The following is a 24,385-nucleotide window of genomic DNA, read 5'->3' on the forward strand; positions in this document are numbered from 1 at the left end:
TGAGCAGTATTATGTAACGATAGTATACTTCGTCTTTCTAGAACTTGCCATGGGTTCCCGTCGCCCAAGGGCACCATTTCGGTTTTTGTCGAGAACCAAACAAAAAACCCAGCTGAAAAATTCCCAAGAAAATTCGTTTGTAATTGCTATATTTCCTACAATCCTTGAAGGCAACATGTGAGTCTCGGCCGGCCCGCTTTGGTCACGCGGTCAATGACATCAGCAGAAGCGTTACGACGCAGAGGTGTACGACACATGTAACAACCGGTTCTGTGTGCGCCAGGACCTCATTTTTACCATCATACTGCGAGTGGACCTAAGTGGAACCGAAACTGTCATCTTCTGAGTACAGTAAAACCAACAGATCTGGACAAAACCGGTTTATGAACAGGGTGCCTCTGATGAAGCTAACAGTAGTTAGCTTAACTAGCATAGCTGGTGAACTTTTACCATCACGGATCTGAGTAACGTTCAACATTATCCAACTCGAGCAAGCTAGCCAGGCAGGTGAAGCTATAGCTAAACACAAGGGCGGACTTTGAACTCTGCAAGGGTAAGATCAGTTTTACTAGTTGTCAAAGAGGTGCTATCCAATAGAGTAACACTAGTGCTGGATGTTTAGCCAGTCCGACTTCCTTACTTCCTTGTGTCGTTCGAGGTCATTGTGTAGCGTCCATCTAAGATAGCCAGCTGTTTTCGGTAAACTAGTCATGAAGAGCCTTCCGTACTTCTGCCGGGGAGAGGTCATTCGAGGCTTCGGGAGAGGAAGCAAAGAGCTGGGAATTCCCACAGGTGAGTTAATCATCTGGCATGAATCTGTATGACTTTTACCGTAACATATAACCTAGTTTACGTAGACAACGTTAGGTCAATCTGAATTGGAACCAAAGTAACGTAAGATTATTATCATTTGGCAGTCTGTTTATGACCTAAATGTCCGTCAGCCTTTCTCCGATGGTTTTTGCAGATCCCTGGTTATAGTTCATTCACACTCTTTGCTGGCAGAGGTTAAGTTTCCGACTCACTCTGGACAGCAGTGACGACGACACCTTTTTTACGCACCAAGCGTGCATCGTTGTTTTTTTTGACTGCAGTAAATGTGAGTCGAGTAACGGCACGTAAGAGATGATGAAAGCTCCGTTACCGAAATAATAACTGTTATGTAATGATGGCTGTTTCCAGAAATGTGTAGTAACGTCGTATATTAGTCCAGTTGAACCGACGAAAATATGCAAATGAAATGGTTATTGAATAAGTTAATCACATGACGTCATCTAAAGAATATCAAATCTATTGAGAAGCAAATCTGATTTTAAATCAGACTCAACTAATGACATTGAGACATATTGTACGTTAGCAAACCTCATTGAGACAAAAGATCCCAAAACGTCCATTTTTTTTATCCAGAAAATTCTCAAACCATATGGCAAGTTGCCAAACTCCCTTTTTGTAATTACTGCCAATCATACAGGGGTTACAAGAGTCACTTAATGATCATCCTTTATAAATAGAGATAGCTAGCTTGATTTAGCCAAGAACACAGAGGTTCATTGACTACAAAGAACATATAAATACATCCTTAAGCAAATAATGTCAGCTTTTACAGAGGAGAGTTGTGTCTAACCATGCAGAGCTTCTAAAGAGTTAAGACATTTGCCTAAGCCAACACTGGGTACTATTACGTAGTCGATTATAACAATATGATTTTGTGGATGAATATCTAGACCAGTTAAATGGTTTCTCTAAATAGTGTCCTCTGGTTTAAAAAATGTCTTCATCTACTTTGAAGTGCCATTGAGCAAAACTTAATTTCAGGGGGAGCGGTTCTCTGAATGACCTTACATGCTGAACGTTTCCTTTCCTCCTTCTGACTCTCCCCCCCCCCCCCCCCCATCTCCAGCCAACTTCCCAGACTCAGTGGTGGACAATCTTCCAGCAGACATCAACACAGGGATCTACTATGGCTGGGCCTGCGTCAATAATGGTGATGTCTACAAAATGGTGATGAGCATTGGCTGGAACCCTTACTACAAAAATACAAAGAAGTCCATGGTCAGTACAAGAAAAGTAACATTCACTGTAAACTGCTTGGTGTTTTAGGCTAAAAGAGAGCATGCACATTGCTAATCTATTTATAAAATGTCAATTAGTCTGACAATCCAGGGTTTGTAAGCAGAAATGGTATGGTCACAATCCTCCACGGCTTTGGCTGTAAATCAAATTTCCCACAGTTCTTCTCATTGAAGTTATGTCCTGCTACAGGGGTACACACGTACTAGTGAGCATCTTGCCCTCAATGAATGAATGCATTCATTTAAACATAAATGATCAGTCAATGTGGTTTCATTCATGATTGCACACGAATGCTTGTTGCAGAATGTTAAAAGGACTGATTATTGGCAGTGTCATAGTTTGTCTCATTTCAGATTATATTTCACTGGGAAGAGAAATGTTTCTGCATTTCTCTACCAAGTAAATTATAGTACGGGAGATTCATGGTGTCTTTGTTTTCAGGAATATCAATCAGGTTTCAAAGGTTTCCTATTATTGTAGTTAGTGCCATCATGATTCAAGAAAAATAGATGTAAATGTCAAATATCATCTATAGCATGTCAAACAAATAGGACTCATTGTGTTTAAACAGTCATTTGATTGATTACATTACTGATGTGTTGGCGCTAACATTGCCAGGGGTCTGAGTGTTGCATTGAAATGGTCTTGAATTGTCCTTCTGGAGTCAACTCTAAAGACTTGGTAACAACTCAGCGGCATTTAAGCTTGGCAACATGAGTCAAAAGACTTTATTCATCTGAACATTACTGTGGGAAAACCCCACAGAATATTGAGAAAGGCATTTTTTGTGTCCAGTGAAAACTTTTGGGCAATCACAGAGTGTAGTGAGCTGGGAAAGTCCTTGTCATGTCCTCACTATTAAAACTAAATTTCAGAAACTGGCATCAAGCATAGCAATGGGACAATAATCAATATTATAATACATTTTGATGAAAAATACAAATATTAAAGCTTAGTTTTTTTTTTTCTACCGTTATGTTGTGTCATGAATATTTTAAGAGAACAGTGGCTTCATAAGTCTGCTACATAACACATTTAGTGACGCATTTCTTTAAGCAACATCCAGAACTGCTGGCATGGTTTTATTCACACTCCATACTCAGCCATTTATTTATTCAGCATTTATTTTGCAACTCCAAGCATTCATTCTAATACATTTTGGTTTGAAAACCCAACAAGAGAACTGCAGTACTCAATTTGACAGTTACAGTATACTCTAATATACTCTAAATAAATAATATTTTGCTTCTAGGAGACCCATGTGATCCACACATTCAAAGAGGACTTTTATGGGGAGATTCTCAGTGTTGTCATGGTGGGCTACATCCGTCCAGAGAGAAGCTACGACTCACTTGGTACGACACCTTTCTCACACACACACACATACACACACACACACACACACACACACACACACACACACACACACACACACAAGCTCCTATCTTTGTATGTCAGGTCTCAAAGACCTGAGTTTTCCCATCTCTCCATATCCTATTATTTTTCCTCTTAACCTACCATGATTCCCCCTTTCATGTACACTAATTATTGACTCTCATCTTTGTTCCTAACAGAAGCCCTCATTACGGCCATCAACAACGACATTGAGGAGGCCAAGGTCAAGCTGGAGCTCCCAGAGCATCTCAAACTGAGGGACGACAACTTCTTCACCAGCGCTCCCAGCTCGTCTTCGGCCCTGCCCCCCACTACCGCATCCACCTCACAGACTATTATGAATGGCCACTGACAGCTGGCTGTGACTGCGGCACTTTGTGTGCACACACACATACACACCATAACAACACAGGTTTCTATATACACACAGGTGCGTGTGTATGTACTCATTAAAATGGACAGCCTCTTTTTGAGATCTCTTTGCTGTCGCCATGGCTAAACATGGACAGAATCATAAACAACCAATCTTTTTTTATTGTATTTCTTCTTTTACTTTGTGTCTGTGTTTTAAAGAACTGTTTCACTTCCTCTATGGGTTTATTGCAGACAGCCAATCACTTAATAGATGGAGTTTATTTGTACATATTGGCACCAGACTGCCTCGTCTAACAGCAGAACTGTGTGTGAAGCTCCTGGGTCTCACTCGTCTTGCTGTACATTTGGAATCTTTTACGTGAGAAGGTACCTAAACGGTGACCACAAAATACAAACAATTTTGTAACAATCTGTATGTAAAGAATGACACAAATAGATCATAACCTCAACTCTGTGAACACTATCTACTCAAGGTCAAACATTTTATTTAGTCCTTTTCAGTTGCAATTTGTTTCTGTGTCAGATGGTTTTACAGAAAGTCTGGGCATTATTATCGTAACAAAAACTCTGGTTGCACTGTTATTTGACTTTATGCAACAATGTGGCTAAAAACAAGGCGCCTGTGTGCAGACTAGGAGATTAAATTATGAAATTATGTAAATGTTATGGTATTAAAGTATCCTTGCTCTCCCCTCTAATTTTCCTCGTGAGATAATTTGTTTTGCTTTGTCTTTTGTGACACAAGCCCTCTACGGTTTATCCCTCTACTGACCCTATTACATTGGAATTATTTACAAAGACATGTTGGCTGTTTTAAGGACGGTCTTAATAGTTAATTGTTCTTCCATTATCAGCCTCTTGGTTCAATAGAGTATTGAGGTGAATGGTAGACTATCCGTGGACTGCCAAAGCTGAATAAGCAAGCAAGTTCTTATGCACGTGGTTTTTGCATATTTTCACTGCTGCTTGTCTTACGCTCAGATCTACAGTCCGCTTATGGTTTGTTACAGATAGTAAAACATTGATAGGTGAGATGAATAAGTATAAGGTCCACCGTTCCTGTTCCCTGCTCTGATATTTACAATTTACAAAGGGCAATAGTCTTTGAAGTGTATGAATTCAAATTTATACCATAAAAATGTGAAAGGATGACCATGCAGAAATCTGAACAGAAAAACCTACAATACACATAATATTCTATATATATACTAGTTTCTTTTTTTATTTCAAAATTTTAACAAATATATTCAAAAACTGTTTGAGAAGTAGCTCCTAACTGTTTTTTTAGGTGTGTGTGTGTGTGTGTGTGTGTGTGTGTGTGTGTGTGTGTGTGTGCGCACCTGTTTAGCTTTAACTACAAGTGTGTAAAGGTCTTTGAACCCCTGTTAATAATTGTTTTAAATGAACGACATATATGAGTCTAGCTATGGGATGTTGATTTTAAGTCTGTATTGTGTTTTAGTTCATTAAAGTGTTATTTAGGGAGTAAAAGATATGACTGCAGTTTATGAATGTTGACAGTTATTATGCAACATTAGCTATGATCCTTTCCCATGAAGAGCTTAGATGTTTTTTCACGTACCTTCTCAATCTGGTAGTTTTTATGTATTTCCTTTTAATTGGTTTCTTTACTGACGGAAAAAGAGTTAAAGTTTCTAAAGGCTTGAGAATGGTGTGCATTAAGAATAAAAGAAGACAGGAAGCAGTACCTCACTGTCATTATGTTTACACATTCACTGCTATATAAAGCTTTTCTTTCATGTTAAATGCTATATGATCCATTACATTCATCCTCTAAAGAAAAGAAGTCTCACTGTAACTTTGAATTGTAATGTGCTGCTTCTTCAAACCTGTCAAAGAGGGAAGTTTTCATAACACTTTCCTGCGTTGCTGGATTAGGGTCAAATGTTTTCCAGGCTCATTTGTTTTACTTTTTATTCTAGTTTACACAGGGACCATGGTTACTGCATGTACAGTTAAAGGCTCAACATGTCTTTCATGTTTTCATTCTTGTGTTATATATAATTTAATCAAATAAATAGTTTGATCAACCCCCAAAATCTTTTGCCAGCCAAGGGGTCTTTTTGTGCCTGACATTGTTGTCTGATATCCTGCCTGTATGTTGTTGTTGTCCTAATATCAGCGTCAGCAAATATGCACAGATAACTGCTTAACAACCTGTTGATTCCCTCTTAAAACTATGTCATCAAATACTAAAAGTTAAGCGAATCCCTGTAAAATTGCATTACATGCGTCCCTGTGAAGCCTGCACTCCTAAATGACATATCAGCCCAAGGAGAGAGGAAGTGGGTGCTGAGAATAAGTAACAGCCACACTGGATATGTGAGTGTGTTTGTAGACGTGTCACCGCCGGAACAAAAACTACTGAAGCGTTAGTCTTACATGTTGAGGCTCAGGAAGAGAAAGCCACTGTGTGTGAAGGAGGTGCAGTGGCAGATGTCCCAGAGCCAATGTTGTGTCCATTTGTTGAGTCTAGTATGAGATAAGACACTGGACTAAACCCGTTCTGCTGGGGACTCAGGGTAAAGGTTATATTACCAAAGGCCAACTTAACATTGATGTTATGTGAGCTTGATATATCATGAACATTTTACATAACAGTGATTAAGCAGCAAAGTAACTAGAACAACATGGGACCTTAAAAGCTGTCCTTCGGTAATAACTTAGGATTTATCTCTAGAGGGTCTTCATTTTCAATTTGTGTGACTGAATATTTAATAGACTGGTATGTTTGTTGCCAATGGAAATGGAAACAATGGAAATGTGATCTTACAACAACCAATTGTAATACAGTTAAATCAAGACCACACTTGCATAGGTCAACATAGGCTCAAAAATGAATGAATTGTATTAATTCAAAATGAGTATACACAAATTCAGCTTTGTTGAATAAGACAACCACACACCAAATCGAATATAAACATGTTACTAATCTCAACAGTTACAGGGAACAGTTAACAGGAGTCACGTATGTGTTGATTTGTATGCAATTCTCCAAATCCACTTCAACTCTCCTCTGTACAACAACACCTGCAGGTTAATTCATAACACAAATGTTCACAAAGAATGCACACTCAAAACACAGATCAAAATCCAACTTTATTATGAAAAAATCATTCACAGTACATTTCACCTCAACCAAGTACAGAGAAAAATCCTAAATATTCACACAAATATTCTCTTCGCACTTTCCGGTGAGTGGGATGCAGACCTGTGGTTATCTCAGAGAGACAGCAATATAAGCCAGATGCACTGAAGTCAAAATATTAGAATAGAGCTAAAAGAAAACATTTTTGAGGAAAAAAAAACCTTATTCCGAAACTTTCTGCCATGTTTTGAGCAGAACTCTTGACACATGCACAGATGCCAGTATTTCACTGAAAAAAACAAGAGGAAAACCCTGAGAAAAGATTTTCCTCTCTGTGTAAACTAACCTGAAAAGATCCAAACAGTACCACACGAGGTCACAGGTTACAGATCAGATTGTGCTTCAATGTAAATTCGCGATACACAGTCCTTTTTACAAATTAAACAAAGACACAGAATAACAGCAAGTACTGACAGTAATATTACAACAGTGATTAATAAGTGATTTAAACCAGGAGTATATTACATTAATCAGTAAACTGGGTTGTTGATAAAATAGACAAATATTTGCAATTAAATGTAATTAAATGTAGTCTTGATGTGTAAATGTGTTTTATGAGATATTTGTCTCTGAAAGTTCTGATAAAAGTCTACCCCTGCTAATAGTAACTAATATGAATGTATTATTGTCTAAGGTTGTCTTTTCTCTAAACAATATCAGCAGAGAATAACTACTGTGTCATTTTATGTTGTAAACATACAAAATCTTCTTCAAATGAAATTATCTATTCTAGAAAATGTAAACAAATGCAAGAAAATGAACATGATTGTCAACACATTCACAACTTCCCCCGAGGTTTGTGACTCGAAAAAGAAATCAAACTCTTCTTACAATATGTCTATTAGTCAAGCCCAATCAATAATCCAACAGTAAACGACTACTTTACAATGACTTGATGATAATAATCAAACTGAATTTAGATGATCTATGCAGGTTTACTGACTAACTTCACACCGGCACTAGTAATTTGATTGATTGATAAATTGTATAAATTGTATATTTCTATGCTTGATTTACGTACTGTATGTTCAGGAAAGTTTCTGACCCGGCTTGGATCCGATCTTCTCAGTGCTGTGAAAAACATCAGATTTTTTTCTTCTGTAACTGCATATTGTCAAGAAAACCGTGGCAAGATAGCAGGTTGGAGATGGGTTTATCATGATGGAAAGTTGCCTTGACAAGAGAAAAAATCTTAGTTTATTGGAAAGATAGGAAATGATGTGAGTGGATGGTGTGCTGTGAATCCAAACTTCTGTTGTTTTTAAGATGAAACAATCTGATCAGTGCCACAAATACAGCCACCTATTAGATGTGGGGCCTGTGGAAATATGGCTGGAGTTGAGATTAAAAGGAAAATGTTGATTATACCATGAAAATCAGGTTTCAAAATGTTAGTCATAACAACGCCTTTAATTCTTATGATGGCTCAGTTGCAGCCATCATAAATATCATAAACATTTATATATTGATTGTTAACTGGCTGATATGACGAGAATTTCTTCCAGATTGTGTCATTCTTAACATGTTTAGGAGCTACTTCTTTCCCGCCAGGTGTTGTGCTTTCTTTTCATCTGTATGAGTAGCTCTCATCATCATACTCTAGCTCAATCTCATCTTCATCCAAGAGACCGTACTTGAATTTACGATACACCGTCCCATCTTGTCCCATGTACACAATATCATCATCCTCATCATCGTCTTCCTCATCATCCTCACATTCAATGATTCGGTCTCTGTACTCCCCAAATGAAGAGGTGGTGGGTTGTGGGGCAATGCCTCCATTGGTGTCCAGTTTCTCATAGCCTCCAGCTTTGGTTTTTGGTGCGATGGCAAGTGATTTAGATTGAGCACTGAGGAAGAGGAAGACCCCTCCGGCCACAGAGAGGATAAGAAGAACGCAGGCAGTGATGAAGAGTTTGGCGGTGCTGCTTTGAGTCTCTAAATCCTCAGCTTCCCTCATCACAAAGTTGACAGCCAGGATGCACTCACCTGAGGAGATGGAGCAGACCATTAGGTTAGGCTTTGTTTCTGATGAATCCCTTTGTAGCATGAGTGTGTTTTATGAAGACTATTGTTTCAATGAAAGGCAGTCTTTTCTGTGATGGCCAGAGGTTTGGAAAATGTCTTGTAAAAGGAACATATATACCATCACTCTAAAATACTGGAAACCCCAGTTTGGCAGGAAGTTGAAATTCATGTTTACACGGTGGGAAAGCTATCAATTAGATGAATTTTAAAGGGCAACCATTACAAATTAAAGATGCCCTGAAAGAATGTGACTAAATACAGTAGGTATTTACCAATCCATAACAAGAATTTGACAAGATGACACACAAGACCTCAATGATCTGTGTGTGTTTTTGCTGGAAGTCAGTATTCCAGTGTGGGTTCTTGTTTACCCCATGAGGCCTTGCAGTCACAGCAGTCAATGGATATTGGTTTGTCATCGTGGCGTGTCTCATTTCCACAGCAGGACAAGCAGCGGCCATCATCAGACAGGACCTGGGCTGCGGGGCACAATGTGCAGTTCCACATGCTGGGACCTCGGCAGTCCAGACAGGACGGGTCACACGCCTTGCAGTTTGGCTCATCGCTGTTGGACTCAGAGCCCTGGAGCAACAGAAGACTTACACATTTTATCTCCAAACACTGCTCCATGACTTACAGAGCAGCCTTGCCAAACTGCAGCTCTAATGTTATTTTTTTTCTGAAAGTTCAGTTGAATATAAACAAACGACTCTTTGTAAAGGAAGCTGTTTGTCACCTGTGAAGCAACGTAGAATGCTAGGAGACACTGGGATTCACAGATGCCACCCATAAACCTGTAGCCTTCATAACAGGACTGACAGACCAGTGCACCCTCACCTGGAAGAAGAGAGAGAGAGAGAGAGAGAGAGAGAGAGAGAGAGAGAGAGAGACAATACACACAATAGGAAATAGTGTCATCACATGGCTGAACTGGAGTTTCCAAATGAAAAGCATATCTAAAGGCACATCAGAAGTAGGTCATGGCTTGGGGGAAAAGCTATGATAAGACATTTATTATGATAGTGTGACACACATGCTTACTTGAGAATATGTGTAGAGATGTGATGTGAAATATTTTTATTCTGGGGTGTCCTGGTAACCTAGGGGTTCAAGAAGCTGACTATGTAATTGTAACCTCCCTGGTTTGAGTCCAGCCAGGGACCTTTGTTACATGTCATCCCTCTCTCTTTCTCCCCTTATTATCATTGTCAGCTCTCAACTGTACTCTCCAACAAAAAGGTAAAAATACTTTTAATATATTTTTGTTTAATCTTTACCCTTGTACAGTGTTCCCACAAATGTGTCACGACACTAGAAATCACTATAAAGGGCATTCATTCTTGTTGTAATTTAAGAAGAAGTGCTCTGCACAGGAAAGATGATTCCTCTTCTTATATTGCATCAATATCCTGAGCTGCGATGTTCACTTGTGACAAAGCTATTCCACATTTGCACAATATCATCAAAACCATCTCTGGTAATTTTTCTGACTCACGAAATCCAATAAAAATACTTAATTATGTTAATTCCTGAAAGCTGATTCTAATTCTGATGATTTTTATGTCATTGTAAAACCCCCCAAAATATCAAACCACTGAGCTCAATAATGAACAAAAAACACATGGCAGTTATAAGCCATGGCAGACTTTCTTTACCACTGCAGGTCTTGCAGCTGGGGTGACACTTGTGACAGGTCTTGGCCCGGCTGTAGTAGCTTGGGGGGCAGCTCTGCAGGCACTGCCCCCACTGCCTCATGTAGATGTAGCCTTCCCGACAGCTCAGACAGTTTCTGTTACCACGACCCCAACACTGGCTACAGGAGGGGTCACATCGCTCGCAAACCATGGTGGTGGTGTTACCAAAGTGACTAGAAAGGAGAGAGGGAGTTCAGTTTATGATGCTCTTTGATGAGGAGACTTTGTGGGTCTGTGTGTGTTCTTCTAACCTCTCTGAACAGAATTCGACACAGCTGCTTCCCTGCTTGAAGAATCCAGGTTTACAGGTGACACACTGCAAACTGTGACGACCAGCACACGACTCACAGCTGAAGTGACAGCGCTCACACACACGTCCATCTTTGTCCTCGGCGAAGTAACCCACAGGACACTCCTGCACGCATGTGCTGTCTGATGGACACAGACACAAAGTTACTATTTCAAAAGGAAAAGTTTCCTTTTGGTGGATAAGAAGCATAACATTTAGTAGTCTTTAGTAATCTTTTCTGCTAACTCTGGTTTATTTCAATAACTTACTCAGTAGGAAGTGTGGCTCATTGCAGCTGAGGCAGTGGTCCTTGCCCGGCCCAGAACAGCGATGGCAGAGTTTGTGACACTGTTGGCACCCATCCTGGTCCATGTACGACTCCAGAGAGCACTGACTGAACCACACACAGTGTCCACTGGCATCTTTACGCCTGTTGGTATCACAGCTGAGGCAGGATGAAGGCTTATGGCCTGAGCAGGTCAGACATGACCTGTCACAATCTGGGAAAATTAAAAGCCACGAGACACAGTCAACTAATATGATGATGGAGTAGAATTTTTATTTTGTAGTTTATTTTGCATAATCAAAATAAACGTCCACCTTCCCTACCTCTGCATTCATTGGTAATCCCATCATAGTAAGTGTTGTCGGGACACTTAGGCAGACACTCTCCGTTGTAACGGACAGCTTTCACGTTGCGACACACATCACAGTCATCAATGCCCGGTCCGTCACACGATGCACAATCAGCATGGCAACGCACACACTCCTGTTGCTTCTCATTAGCAAAGTAGCCTTTGGGACAATCATCCACACACTTATCATCATGGAGGAAGTAGTACTGGGCACACTCTGGGAGAGAGAAAGAGTAATGATAAGAACAGCAAATCGAGTAAATCTAGGCCTCTGACTAAACATTATTATATTCCAAACTGGGCTTCTGCAATTGCTGTTATGAGGAGTCATTTAAAAAAAGTTTGACTTGGTTTAATTGCTTAGGCTACTTGAGAGGGGCCCTTAAGCTCTTATGAAACATTTAATGGTAACTGTTGTGCAACAGACTTACAATATATAATATGTAATATGTATAATATATAATTATTAAAAGTAGTCTTTTATTTGTGCTTCAATTTCTTTTGCACTAAAGACCAAATTTTTCCCTCATGCAGCCCAATCACATGATTGTTGTGCTTTCCAAAATTAAAACAAGGATGGACCAAAGAAAACATCATCTTCCTCCTCCTCTATTCTGCTACTTCAACACTAAAGTAAGTCACCTATCAAAACAACACCTCTCTTTGATCCTCCTCTCCACATCCTCCATTTCTCTACCCTTCACTGCTCTACCCAGTACTTACTCTTACACAGGCCATCTTGATTGCACTCTCTGCAGTGAGCTGGACAGTGACGGCATTCTGTCTCGGTAGCGTAATATCCCTCTAGACAGTGTGACCTGCAGGAGTGGTCCAGCAGCAGGTACGGTGTCTCGCAGCTCAGACAGTGAGAGGAATTTCCCTGGCAGGATGCACACTCTGGGGCACACGGCCGGCATACACTACCTTCAGGAAACCCTCTGGCATAGAGAGGAGAGAATGAGGCATCATTGGTGTATTATGATGGTGCGTGTTCATGTACAATTCAAGAAATTAGAAAACAAGACAAGCACCTCTGACACTCTACCACACACACTCCATTGTGCAGGTAAAGTCCACTGCGACAGCGCTGGCACTGCTGGCCGTCTTGACACATGATACACCCTGTTGAGCAGCCTTCACACTGGCTGGACGCTTTGTTGGCAAACGTACCAGATGGACAACGAGACACGCAGGTCTGCTGAGCAGTCAAAAAATGACCTGAAGACAGACAGACAAATCACACCACTGATACAAGAAAAAGAATAAAGGACACAAAGGTTGTCAGTGGTCAACAAGTTGTTGAAATTTAAGGTTGATTCTTTGTCATCAACATGTACTTTGATAGCAAGTTTGCCTAAAACATCTAAGACAAGCCCACAAAAAATGTGTAATTTCAGAAGCTCAGTCTTGTAGTTTCAGACAGTAAACGTTTACCTGAGTAGCAGCTGCTGCAGTCCTCCCTCCCTGCAGCAGAGCAAGTCTTACAGAAGGAGTGGCACAGCTCACATTCGCCCTGACCTGATGGTTAACGGCAAACAGAAACCATGACTGAATATGTAGACAAGAACGACATGGCAGAGAGGAAGAAATGAGAGGGGACGACCCTCATAAAATGTCATACTAACTGAAAGCATGCAAGATGGGATGAAAAATAGATAGATACGAGAATGATAGAAAAATATTTTCCACTGCAACAGGCTTCAATAGCAGTAGTTGACAGCAGGACGTCCAGTTTAACCCATAAGAACCCATGGTGACACCAGTGTAACACACACTTCAAAGGCCCCAGAATCTTCCTTATACAGCTTTAAGCTTGATCTCAACTCATTAAGTCCCTAGAGACATATACAAAACATCCTGGTGTGGTGGTCATGTCACAGTCATGTGACTCTGGCAGGTCAGGACCTTTTCAAAATGGTGGTGTGACATGTAAACACAAGTGAAGGAAGCAACTAATTTCAAAAAGCCTGTATTTTGATACTGAAGGTAAGTTAAAACCCATTTAACAATTCTAATGCTTTAATAGTGTGTGCTGTATACAGTCAACCTGTTTTGGCCATGTTTCTTGAACAAATTAATATAAAACAATAAAACAAGTAAATTTACCATAAACGCCCAACGTAATGTATATGTAACATCACAGATCTTTGACATTAAGAGGTAGTATAAAAAAACACATCAGAAATGTCTTCAATGTGGTCCACTTGGTCTGTGGTGTATTCCCCATAATTGTCCTTTGAGGGGAAATGGGTCTGGGTTCTTATGGGTTAATTTGGGTTTGGTGGTTAAGAGAGGAAAGCTGTAGAAAGTCACTCTCACATTTTACAAGAATAAGAAGACATTCTTCATTTGAATACATTGCTTAGCTGTCTTGAAGCATAGAAAACGTATTTATATCCACCCAAAGCAAAAGGTTGGCGGTGGGTAATGTTGACAACATTTAGTACTGAGGTAAAATGAACATTCGCCGTACTGTTTCTGAAGTGTTTCTCAGGGCAGCGAGCAAGCTGTCTGCTTTCTAAACACTCTCCATTCTTCAGCATGAATCCGTCCTCGCAGGAGTCACAGTCGTCATATCGTGGCCCTCCGCAGGTGCGACAGGCACGGTGACAAGTTTCACAGTCCCGGCTCTCCTCATCCACAAAGAAACCTTCCTTACAGTGATCCACACACTCTCCATCTGGACACAAATACACTGCTTTACTTCATCTGTATGCCATTAAATCTTTCTTTCAATGACAGATATAATTTCTGACACATTTTTGTACTTGGATGCTTGTGATCATAGAGGCCATAATGTATACAGTTTTTAAAAAGATTTATTTCGACATCTACAAAATTACATTTTATATCAAAATCAGAACAGAACAGACACTTTCCCCCAGAAATGTCTCTAAGTGGAATGGTTAAAGATGATGAAAACAGTACAGTGACATTGAAATTACTATTTCTGGTGCAGTGTCAGCTCCTCAGGAGACAGTGCCCAACCCTGCCTACCTAATCTAAAGGTTACTGAGTCACTTATTCTGGTTTATCAGAAGTGAGGGAGTTTATAATATAATCTGAGTTTATCAGCTGATATTCACACCACAACTCAGCCCAGAGTTATAAATGGTTCAAATGTTACCAAAGACGTAGAATCCGTCTTCACACCAGTAGCACTGGAACTGGTCACAGATTTCACATCGTTTGTCTTCACACAGAGCACACACCATGGTGTCATTCACACTGTAGGTCCGATCTGGACAGGACTGATGACAGTCTGTGCCTAACCTGACAGACAGACAAAAAGATGGATGTTATCAATGTGAGGACACATGAGTATGGGGGTGTAACTCTTCAACTGTAGAGACTTACTGGTAGTAACCATTTTCACATTTGAGGCAAACAGTTTCCAGCGCCTGATCTCCTGAATCCTCTGTGGTGAAGAGCAAAAATTAAAATGAATCATTAAAAACAGATCAGGCATATTGTGAATTCTGGACTGGACAAACAAGAGAGAGCCTACTGGATCATCCTTAGTATTAGTTTTTGAAGCAGTCTTTGTTTTACTGCTGTCAGCAGCAGATGTCAGGCATTTTTCCCCTATCTCTCCATATTGAAAAAGGTTAATATAACAAAATAATATAAGATAATATCACTGGGGTGGGAAGTGTTAGTGGTTGGCTGTTTATGTTTTTAACATCCCGTCTCATCTACGTGCACCAAAAGACAGCGCTGTAATTTCTCTAGTTTACTTTAACACCAGCAGGAGGCACTCTGACAACATACAACAGTAAGTTCACTGTAGAGTTGACTGGCACTCTCAGAGTGTGATCAGTGTAGAACTAGCAAACAAATCTAACCCAGAACCCTTCAAACAAATGTAAAAGTCAAAGAGTCTCTACAGGCATTTCAGTTCACATCTATAATGTCTGTTAGTTTCTCTCATCTTCAAGAAGTCAGAGGTCAGATGCTGCTGCTCTATTGTACTGTGTAGTGGGTGTGTGTGCGTGTGTGTGCGTGTGTGTGTGTGTTTATATATTGCCTGTTCAGCTTGCACTGCAGGTGTACTTTTGCTGAACGACATAAAAACAAGCATAATGTGAGTGGCAGGTTATGTAAAACACTTGTATATTTGCTGTTTATGTGTTTTTTTGTTTTTGGAGAGCAGGGAACATATGCAGGGGATATTAATAAGTAATTCAGGTGTGTGAGAGAGAGTTTTTGTACACACACCAAAGGAGAAAGTTAATTTTTCTTGCAAACTAATTAATTCCTGCTGTCAATCAAAACCATCCAACTGGTAACTGAGGAATAGCAGCGCTGTCATTCCTCAGTCCAACAGTGTCAAAACATCTCCAAGGACAGAAAGAGCAAGAAGGGGGCAAGAGGAAGAGAAAGAAAGGATCTGACAGGAAGCAGAGAGAGGTGGTAAACGAGAGACAGAAGGAAGGAGAGAAAGAGATGGAAATAACTACTAAAAAAGCCTCTTCTGCAGACTTTCCCTTGGGACATTCATCCTCTCCAGAAAAGCCTCCATCGACCCCCACACCCCATTCCTCTCTCAGTCTCCTTCCAGCACCCACAACTTAACACTGCACTGGTTTGCACTTCAATGTGGTCGACAAGCCACTACCTGTGAAAGCAATTACTCATACAGAGAGAGACTGGGAGAAAGGAAAGGTGGGAGGGACAGAGGAGCCGGAAATCATGCCTTCAGGCTGTGTCTATGTGAAGAGAGAAAATAGCGCCCGCATAAATATTAACCATGCAAGCCAGGGGAGGGGGGATTTCAACAGAATTTAAACTGGCATACACATCCTGAAGTATGCACTTGTGGAATGTGCAAGCTCTCATACACACACATCTACACAGTCTACACGCTACATATTACACACACACACACACACACACACATATGATACATATACACTCAATCACACATTTGCACTTGGTCTCAGTAAAAAGAGGTGATGTGTAGTCAGGAGTGGGAATGGATGAACTCAGTTTTGCTATCACCTCAAGTCATCACTTCAGAGGAAGAAACTGACAGAGTGTGTTTATCAAGAAGTGTTTGAGAAGTGGGTTGCTGATAGAGAAGAAGAGAATATAATGAAGCAAAGCACTCATGAGAAAGAAACACAGAAATGAGCTGCACAGCATCAAAACACTGGAGGTGAGATGAGCTTCAGCGTGCAAGTAGCCCCTGAGCAGCAGGAGTCCAGCTCCACAGTAAAGGAGCTGTATGATCATTGCTTTCCTGAAGCCTAATATGTCTAGTAAAGATCAACAATAGTTGATATCGAAGGTAAACAAATCATAGTGCATTGCGCAGTCTGTGTAAATCATCTTGTCTTGAACAATCATGGTTAAAAAAAGATGTTTAGCAACCTTCATCAGTGAAACAAAAACCACCTTGAGACGTTGTAAGCAAAGGAATGACAGAAGTAAGGGCACAAGGACTGGTGACATTCAGAGAAACACTTTGAGCACACAGACTGATTACAGATGTGTCAGCAGTGGTGCCCCCTAACAGAGGAAGTCATGGAGCCATGTGGCAAGAAGGGCCAAGATAACGAAGGTGTTCAATCTCAGGTAAAAGACATCTTTTGGTGATTTCGCCAGCCTGAAAGAGCTCTTATCATTGGGCTACAGAAGACGTGTGCATCACTGCCATTCCCTCAGATACACAGAGTCAATACAGATTCAAAACTTGACTAATCCAATTATGAAATATTTTCAAAAACTTATTTCATGATTAAGGAGTAGAGTATGCAGAGAGGATTAATGGGTATAAAAGTGATGATGAGTTAAAAAGAAGTACTGAAGTAATTTGATGGGGGAGATATGACTGAGCAGGGGCTGCTGCATCTTATCACACACTGTCAGGCTGCCAAGCTCATTGATGGATCTCACACAACAGCACATTACAAACTAACACACACAGCTCATTTACTAGCTTGTAAGTCTAATCTTAAATGTATAGTCCACCCAAAATGAAACTAAAACCCAAACCTCAAGTGAATGTAGAAAAGCAAATGTAGAAATTTTGGGGTGTTTTGTTGCCTTTTTGGAACCAGTAACCATGCCTAAAAAGATAATGATAACATTTTGGGGTGAACTTGTCCCTTGCATGTCTTAATCCTAACCTATATCTACAATCCTTGTTTTGATTTAAGAACTACACCCAAATCCTAACCCCGACCAAAGCGGCCTCAGATCCCAAAAATGTCTTCACATTACTGTAAATGTCTAAAACTGCCAGTCATAAGCTTGAAAACACAAGATGACACATAGTGTAAGCATGCACACACACATATTAGGTGCCAGTCTCAGACACTAGACGTTCTGTTTCATCTTCACTTTAGCCCGTAAGCATCGCGTCACAGGGCCAATCATCTCAAATCTCTAATCTGCTGACTGACTTGTTTAGCTTGCAGAATTCTGATTACTTAGAGCGGGTGGGTGGCAGGGAGGCTGTGGTGGGGGTGAGAGTGAAGAAAGATATTCCACCCAGAATGCATAATGACATAATAACAGCCCGTCTCCACCTCAGCACAATAACAACTTTCTATGGTATGCCGGTAACCATCTCTGGGAGAAGGAAGTGCTCTCGCCTTTATGTGGCTTGTACTGACAGGATGAGGAGTAAGAGCACATGGAATGAGATTTGAGGACGACTTAAACTGCACTCTATAAGTTTTCACATTTCACAGTGTTGAGAAAAAAAACAACACATCTCATTCAAAACACCATTCAGAAAAAGAGGGTTTTAGCGTCCTGTTGTTGATTGTTGATATTTACACAACAGTATGGAGGGAAATAGAAGTGGAAGGACAAATAGTTACCGGCAGCATTTACCCAGGAGTGGAAAATCAATATTTTTTTTAACCCTTTGTGGGTTAGATAATGTCTGCCTCTGACATAAATTAGATTTGAGGCAGTTTTCCTTGTGGAGAAGACAATCAACATTAGTCCTACAAGAAGTGAAAAATGAAAAGGATTTTCTGTAGCTATAAGAGTCCAAATACTCATGTGGTATCTTTTAATGGGGTATGGTCTGATAATTAAGGAAATTTACAGTTAAGTTCAGTTAAGTTCTAAGAGATGGTCTCAAAATGACTTCCCCAATGAATGAGGCTTAGTGGAATAAAGAAAATGTTTATTAATTGTAGAACTCCTTATATTCTAATAACTTAGCTCAGTTGTTTGGGCTCCTTTAAGTCCATTTATGATGATGCATATGCAGTGATAAAAGAGTGAGGTGCAACAACAACCAATGGCAGCCTCATTAGTAAATGCCAAACACATTTAGTACAGGAAAGTCCTCCTTTATTAGGTGTCATGTTTTGTTTACAAGCTTTCCCAACATCTCACTGTATCTCACTCCAGAGAGGTGAAATGATAAAAGTCTTCAACTGTGAAAACAGTAAAAGTGGAGCAAGTTTTTTTCATCTAAAGTCGCCTTGACTGCCAGATATTGTGGTGTGCCATGTAGTTACAGTATACAGCTGCAGCTGGAGCTATAGTGCACTTGGTTTTACATATACAATGTGATCGATGAAGAAGATGAAAGAGGTAGAAAAGACAGAAAGTGAGGAGTGAGAAAAAGATATGGTCTACTTACTGCGTTCACACTGCTTGCAGCCCTCATCACAGGGGAGACAGTCCTCATCCTCTGCATCTGCAACCTCACCTGATGAAAACAGCAGATAAAATAGTGGATTAAAGAAATACACTAGACATGAGAAAATGGTGATGAAAAACTCCAGCTATGTCATTTGGATTTAAATTTAAAATGTTGCCCTGTTATTTTGTGAAAAGTACTTCACTTAATGTTATTGCTCAGTGATGGATGACACACTTGTTTAAAATAAGGTTTGATAGTGGAGAAAAATAAATTACATTTAAAGCTACTTTCAAGCCTGCACACTTTTTTGTTTGTCACAGCAAATGAGGTATTTTAAGTGAAGTGCAGAGTATCTTAAAGACATGACAATCAAAATACTACCCGTCTCACCTGATGACCATTGTCATTGGTCATCAATCAATAAGAAGGTTTAGAATTACACATGTTACTTTGCACTCTTTTTACTGGGTTTTTTGCTTCATTTTGTAACATTTATGTTGAACATCAGTCAGTGCGGTGGCACTGCTGTGTCTGTGATGCCAACCAAGGATGAAAAGAGAAGAGAAAAACTCCAAATTAATAGCTAGCTGGTCAAACAAGCACAACTGACAAATTTTGCCTGCTCCACAGTTTGCGGGGCCTGTTGAGACCTGCCCACCACATATGATAAGAATTTCGTCTCATCCTCCCACTCATACACTTTATATCCTTACATACAAACTCTCATCATTACTCTTCACCTCCGTCTCACATTCAACATAGTGAAGTTTTAACTCCTCACCTCCACCTCTCTTCCTTATCTCAAATATTAAAAAAAAAAAAAACTCACTCAAAACATTTCAGCTCTTTCTCAATCCTTCTTTGGCTGGCATTCACATCTGATCACATACGATGAGATAAAGTGCAATGCGTTCATCTTTCACAATCACTCTGAGGATGAAAATAGATTCTGTAAATGTTCTTTAGTTGAACAAATTAAGAACAGAAAGGCCTATACATGAACAAAGTTAAGAGAAGTCATTGACTGTATGTGTCTGGTGGGACATTTTCATTTGTTTCTTTTTCCGTTTCATCCAGTATTTATGTAAAGCAATCATGTGACATCATGTAATACCAGTACGCAAATGCAGTGTTTTTGTATTTCTGTTCTGGTGTTTATGCTTTGTTGAATAGAGTTTTGTGGCCATTGTTTTTCTTCTTCTGGTAGTATGCTGATTCCTTCATTGCTGTACTAATAAATACCAAAAGCACAATGGAAAATTATCTGAATCACCTCGTGGACATGTAGCATTATTAATGAAACTTCCTGAACCTCCAAAAGCCCCTTGATTAATTTATGAAATGTTACTGTTATCTTCAGAAGCTTAAAATTCCTCCTCTGAACTGCACATTTTTCACACCTGACACTGAAAAATACTTCTAGTGCCATAGTGTACTAGTTCAAAGAAGCCAGTCCAAAGACTCGTTTGTGGCATGGAGCCCTATATGTTGGCATATTAGAATTTTAATTCATGCTTTAAAATGAGGCCACTGTGCGACATGTGTGTGACGTTTCCCAAATTCAGCCCAGCTCTGTGACAGTGGTACTGAGCAACAGTGGCAGCTATCATAAAATCCTTCCCAAACTAATTTATTTAACAACATTCAGATGTAGCTATGGAGACATATTTTTTCCCTTATTTTTCATTATACAACATTACTCAAAGTGGTGACCTCTGTAGAAGTCACCCACGTATTCAGCATTTAGAGTGCTTTTCATAGTGACATCAGTAAGCGTGTAACAAAGTCTTACGTGGCTCTACCAGCATCTCTCACCTGCACTGCACTCCAACGGGACGCACTGGCCATTTCTGAGCTGGTGTCCAGGGCTACAGTGGAGGCAGGAATCTGCTGCTGCACAGATGATGCAGTCTGCAGGACAGGGTTCACACCGTCTCCTTGCAGAGTGGAAGAATCCCTCTGGACAGACATCCCGACACTGACCCTGAAAGAGGTACCTGGCCACCTCAAACTTATCTAGATAGAAAAGAAAAGGAAATCTGTTTGCGAAATGCGCTGAGGGACAATAACTCTGGTGAGTGAGTTATAAAAACATACTGTAGGTTGGTTTGTCTCTAATTCATTATATAAGAACGTTGAATGGTTACATATTTACAGCAGACAAAACATGTCTACTGCATGTCTAAGCAGTTTTTAGAAATGGATATTGGTATGAGGACATTTGACCCAGTCACTCGTACATACAGTGATACACACATGTGGCCTTACGTACATGTAAAATGTAGAACACGTATTCACAGTGATGAAATGTAAGGTCATTTCAAGTTTTGCTGTTAAAAAATGAATACAGTCAGAGTCCAGGGTTTCCATCTTGCTCACATGAACTTGTCTTTCTTGGATCATTTATTTATTTACACATGTTGTTGGCAGTAAATAAGCTGATAGGCCAGAGGTGATCGATTTCAGTCAGGCTTATCCTTGGTAGCGCCGATGTTCGAGTTTGAATTTTTCATCAGGAATTTTCGGGATTTGAATTTCAAATCAGTCCAATTTAAGATACCAGTTTTTTGACTCATAAATATTAAATATCCAATTAAATTTGAGCAATTTGAACTACATAAATTGAGATATAGCGTTGTCAAAGTAAAATGTTTCAATGCTATAAATTTTGTTGTAAATAAATGTCAACTTTGACTGTTCTGTTGTGGATAAATTTCACAGTTATTCAGTTGCTCATAAGATTCAAATCTGTCAGGTCTGAATGAATGAAACAAAGACTTCTACTAGTGTGTGTGACGGTAATTTCATGCATATTTGTGCTGTGTGTGTGTGTGTGTGTGTGTGTATCAGTGTATTGAAATGGACACTTTTATATGTTTGATTAGCCATCTCTTTTCTTGTCTTGATCTCTTCCCTTGTTCCCTGTAACGCCTTCTACCCCTTGAGAGACAGCAGGGATATAAAACTATCAAAGGTCAGTATCAAGAATTGTCTGCTCAGTATGCACCAGTATGCATGTGTGTGTGCGTGCGTGTGTGTGTGTGTGTGTGTGTGTGTGTGTGTGTGTGCGTGTGTGTGGGTGACTGGCCAAGATAAGAGAGGTTGTTTTGGGAAAGAAATGACACAGAGAGAGACAGATGTAGGGTCTCTTCATGTTATTATTGTTATGTCTCATTGAGCTTCAGACAGACCTGCAATTAAATGGAACCACATTTGCCAACACAGCCTGACAAACTTGCCGGCTAATTGTGTGTCTGTGTGTGTGTGTGTGTGTGTGTGTGTGTGTGTGTGTGTGTGTGTGTGTGTGTGTGTGTGTGCGCGCGCACAGACACGTGAGGGTGAGAGTGTGTGTGAAGGGGAAATCTGGTGTTAATCTTCTCCTTGGCTGTCTGGTATCTTGAAGTGTGTGTGTAGGTGGGTGTGTGCGTAACAGAATCTCCCCAGTGTAAATACATTCATTCTGACAGCCATAATACTGCCTGTGACACTGTGATAAACACACTTATTATTACCACCTTCAAGTAGATATTTCTTCAGCTGTGAGCCTCTAATGACGTCCGGGTTTTATCATAACGACTGTTTTCACACTGATGAAAAAGTTTTTTTCTAGACTTTGGATGAGCTGCCCGGGATCCTAAGATCATAAAACTTACTTACCAGAACGCAAGAAGGAAGAGAAAGTAGAAATCAAATCCAGACACAGCTTGTCCTTTAACTGAGCTAAAACCTGAGAGATGTGCAGTGACCTCTGCAAGAGGATACAGCGAACAAATGACTTATTTAACACATCTATCAGCAGGTCTTGGCTGAATTACTGCTTTAATTAGATTCATTTACTTTTAGAGGATTGATTGGTGGAGTCTGGCACAAATGAGCCTTGGCTTGATCCATGTGATGTTATGAAACAGCACGCTTTCACTTATATTCCAGTCACAGCTAGAAAAATGGGTTTTTAAGTGAACACCAGGGCATCTCTGCAAAAAGCTACCTGTGCCACTTCAACAGCTAGGAGCGTGCAGGTTTTATATGGTGGGAAAGAAACAGAGGAAATTGTTTAGATATATAAGATTGTATTTATGGTTTTATCTGCACAAACTGGTGCAGCTTCTTCCTGACAGTTAAAGTAATGCAATTTTGATTTACACTTTTTGTAAAAGAGCATTTAATTATCAAACAAGGTAAAAAAAACAAAAAAAACAATTCATCACCGTGATTTTCAAATCTTAACCCAGGTTAGTGTACCTCTGTCACAGCTGGTGCAGTTATCAGGTCCCTCATCAGTGCACTCCTGGCAGGTGTGGTGACAGAGATGGCACTGCCTCCCCATGGCATAACGCCCCTTCTGACAGTGGATTTTGCAGCTTCCATCATCAAAGAACCTGCAGTGGGGATGTGGTTCACAATGAACATGCAAAATCAGCATCAGCAACAAGCAACAATTTGTTGCACTTTGTTTTTCCTTTGAAATAAGAAGCAACACAAACTTCTATTTTGTTATTTACTTAGCTAAATGCAATACTCCAAAATCTCCCTCTGTTTAAGCAGAATCACTAATTTTAGACTTGAAAAAGCCATTCAATTGCAGTAACAAGAGTTCTTGTAACAAGCTACTTTCTACATTTGTATTTAAGGCTGTTTGAGCTGTCTACAAGTGTAACATCACTACTGAGTAACACAGTGTCTGTAGTGCTTCTATTTGTATGTCAGTGGTTCTCACCTTGTTGCAGGGCAGCTGCTGCAGTCCTCGCTCTCCGGACCCGTGCACTGCAGACAGGTAGCATCACACAGGTGGCACTTTCCATGTCGACTCAAGTACTCTCCTGCAGGCGGAGAGCAACAGTGAACAACATGACCTCACACCTGCAGAATATTCTTTCTAGAACTAACAAGAAAAACATTTTCTGACTAATTTCATGACATACTTTGGTTGCTCCATGCTTTGTTTTTATTTGTTTACCAGCTTTGTTATGTTTTTGCTCACTTTTTTTTTTTATTTGAGTGACTTGAGTTGATGCTGTAATGTGTCCTAGCTGCACCAATTATAACCAACAGTCAGTTGTTATTGTTTTCATTTCATTGAAGCTCATTATGCTCTGGCTTCTGACATCTCCTGCA

General features: G+C 40.0%; 2 protein-coding genes across 3 annotated transcripts in view; one reads left to right on the top strand and one right to left on the bottom strand.

Annotated features, from left to right (window-relative positions):
- Positions 1–255: 255 nt before the first annotated feature.
- On the top strand, positions 256–4,541 carry rfk (riboflavin kinase). Its single transcript, XM_070904365.1, has 4 exons — positions 256–792; positions 1,901–2,052; positions 3,326–3,428; positions 3,648–4,541. The coding sequence occupies exons 1-4, from the start codon at positions 711–713 to the stop codon at positions 3,818–3,820; spliced, it is 510 nt and encodes a 169-aa protein (XP_070760466.1). The 5' UTR covers positions 256–710; the 3' UTR covers positions 3,821–4,541.
- A 4,038-nt stretch (positions 4,542–8,579) lies between these two features.
- Positions 8,580–24,385, bottom strand: part of pcsk5b (proprotein convertase subtilisin/kexin type 5b) — a 71,985-nt gene continuing 56,179 nt past the window's right edge. The window contains exons 21-37 of one of the 2 annotated variants that reach the window (XM_070903633.1): positions 23,988–24,090; positions 23,513–23,649; positions 21,086–21,286; positions 19,268–19,336; positions 15,016–15,076; positions 14,786–14,931; positions 14,132–14,338; positions 13,093–13,176; positions 12,690–12,876; positions 12,382–12,596; positions 11,633–11,875; positions 11,293–11,523; positions 10,986–11,166; positions 10,696–10,907; positions 9,777–9,877; positions 9,412–9,622; positions 8,580–9,001 (exon numbers count right to left, since the gene is read on the bottom strand). In XM_070903633.1, coding sequence (XP_070759734.1) covers positions 8,580–9,001; positions 9,412–9,622; positions 9,777–9,877; positions 10,696–10,907; positions 10,986–11,166; positions 11,293–11,523; positions 11,633–11,875; positions 12,382–12,596; positions 12,690–12,876; positions 13,093–13,176; positions 14,132–14,338; positions 14,786–14,931; positions 15,016–15,076; positions 19,268–19,336; positions 21,086–21,286; positions 23,513–23,649; positions 23,988–24,090 — 3,011 coding nt within the window. The remainder of the gene's footprint in view (positions 9,002–9,411; positions 9,623–9,776; positions 9,878–10,695; positions 10,908–10,985; positions 11,167–11,292; positions 11,524–11,632; positions 11,876–12,381; positions 12,597–12,689; positions 12,877–13,092; positions 13,177–14,131; positions 14,339–14,785; positions 14,932–15,015; positions 15,077–19,267; positions 19,337–21,085; positions 21,287–23,512; positions 23,650–23,987; positions 24,091–24,385) is intronic. The other variant, XM_070903634.1, reaches the window with a different exon arrangement.

The sequence above is a fragment of the Enoplosus armatus genome, chromosome 4 (assembly GCF_043641665.1).
Source record: "Enoplosus armatus isolate fEnoArm2 chromosome 4, fEnoArm2.hap1, whole genome shotgun sequence".
Taxonomy (NCBI): domain Eukaryota; kingdom Metazoa; phylum Chordata; class Actinopteri; order Centrarchiformes; family Enoplosidae; genus Enoplosus; species Enoplosus armatus.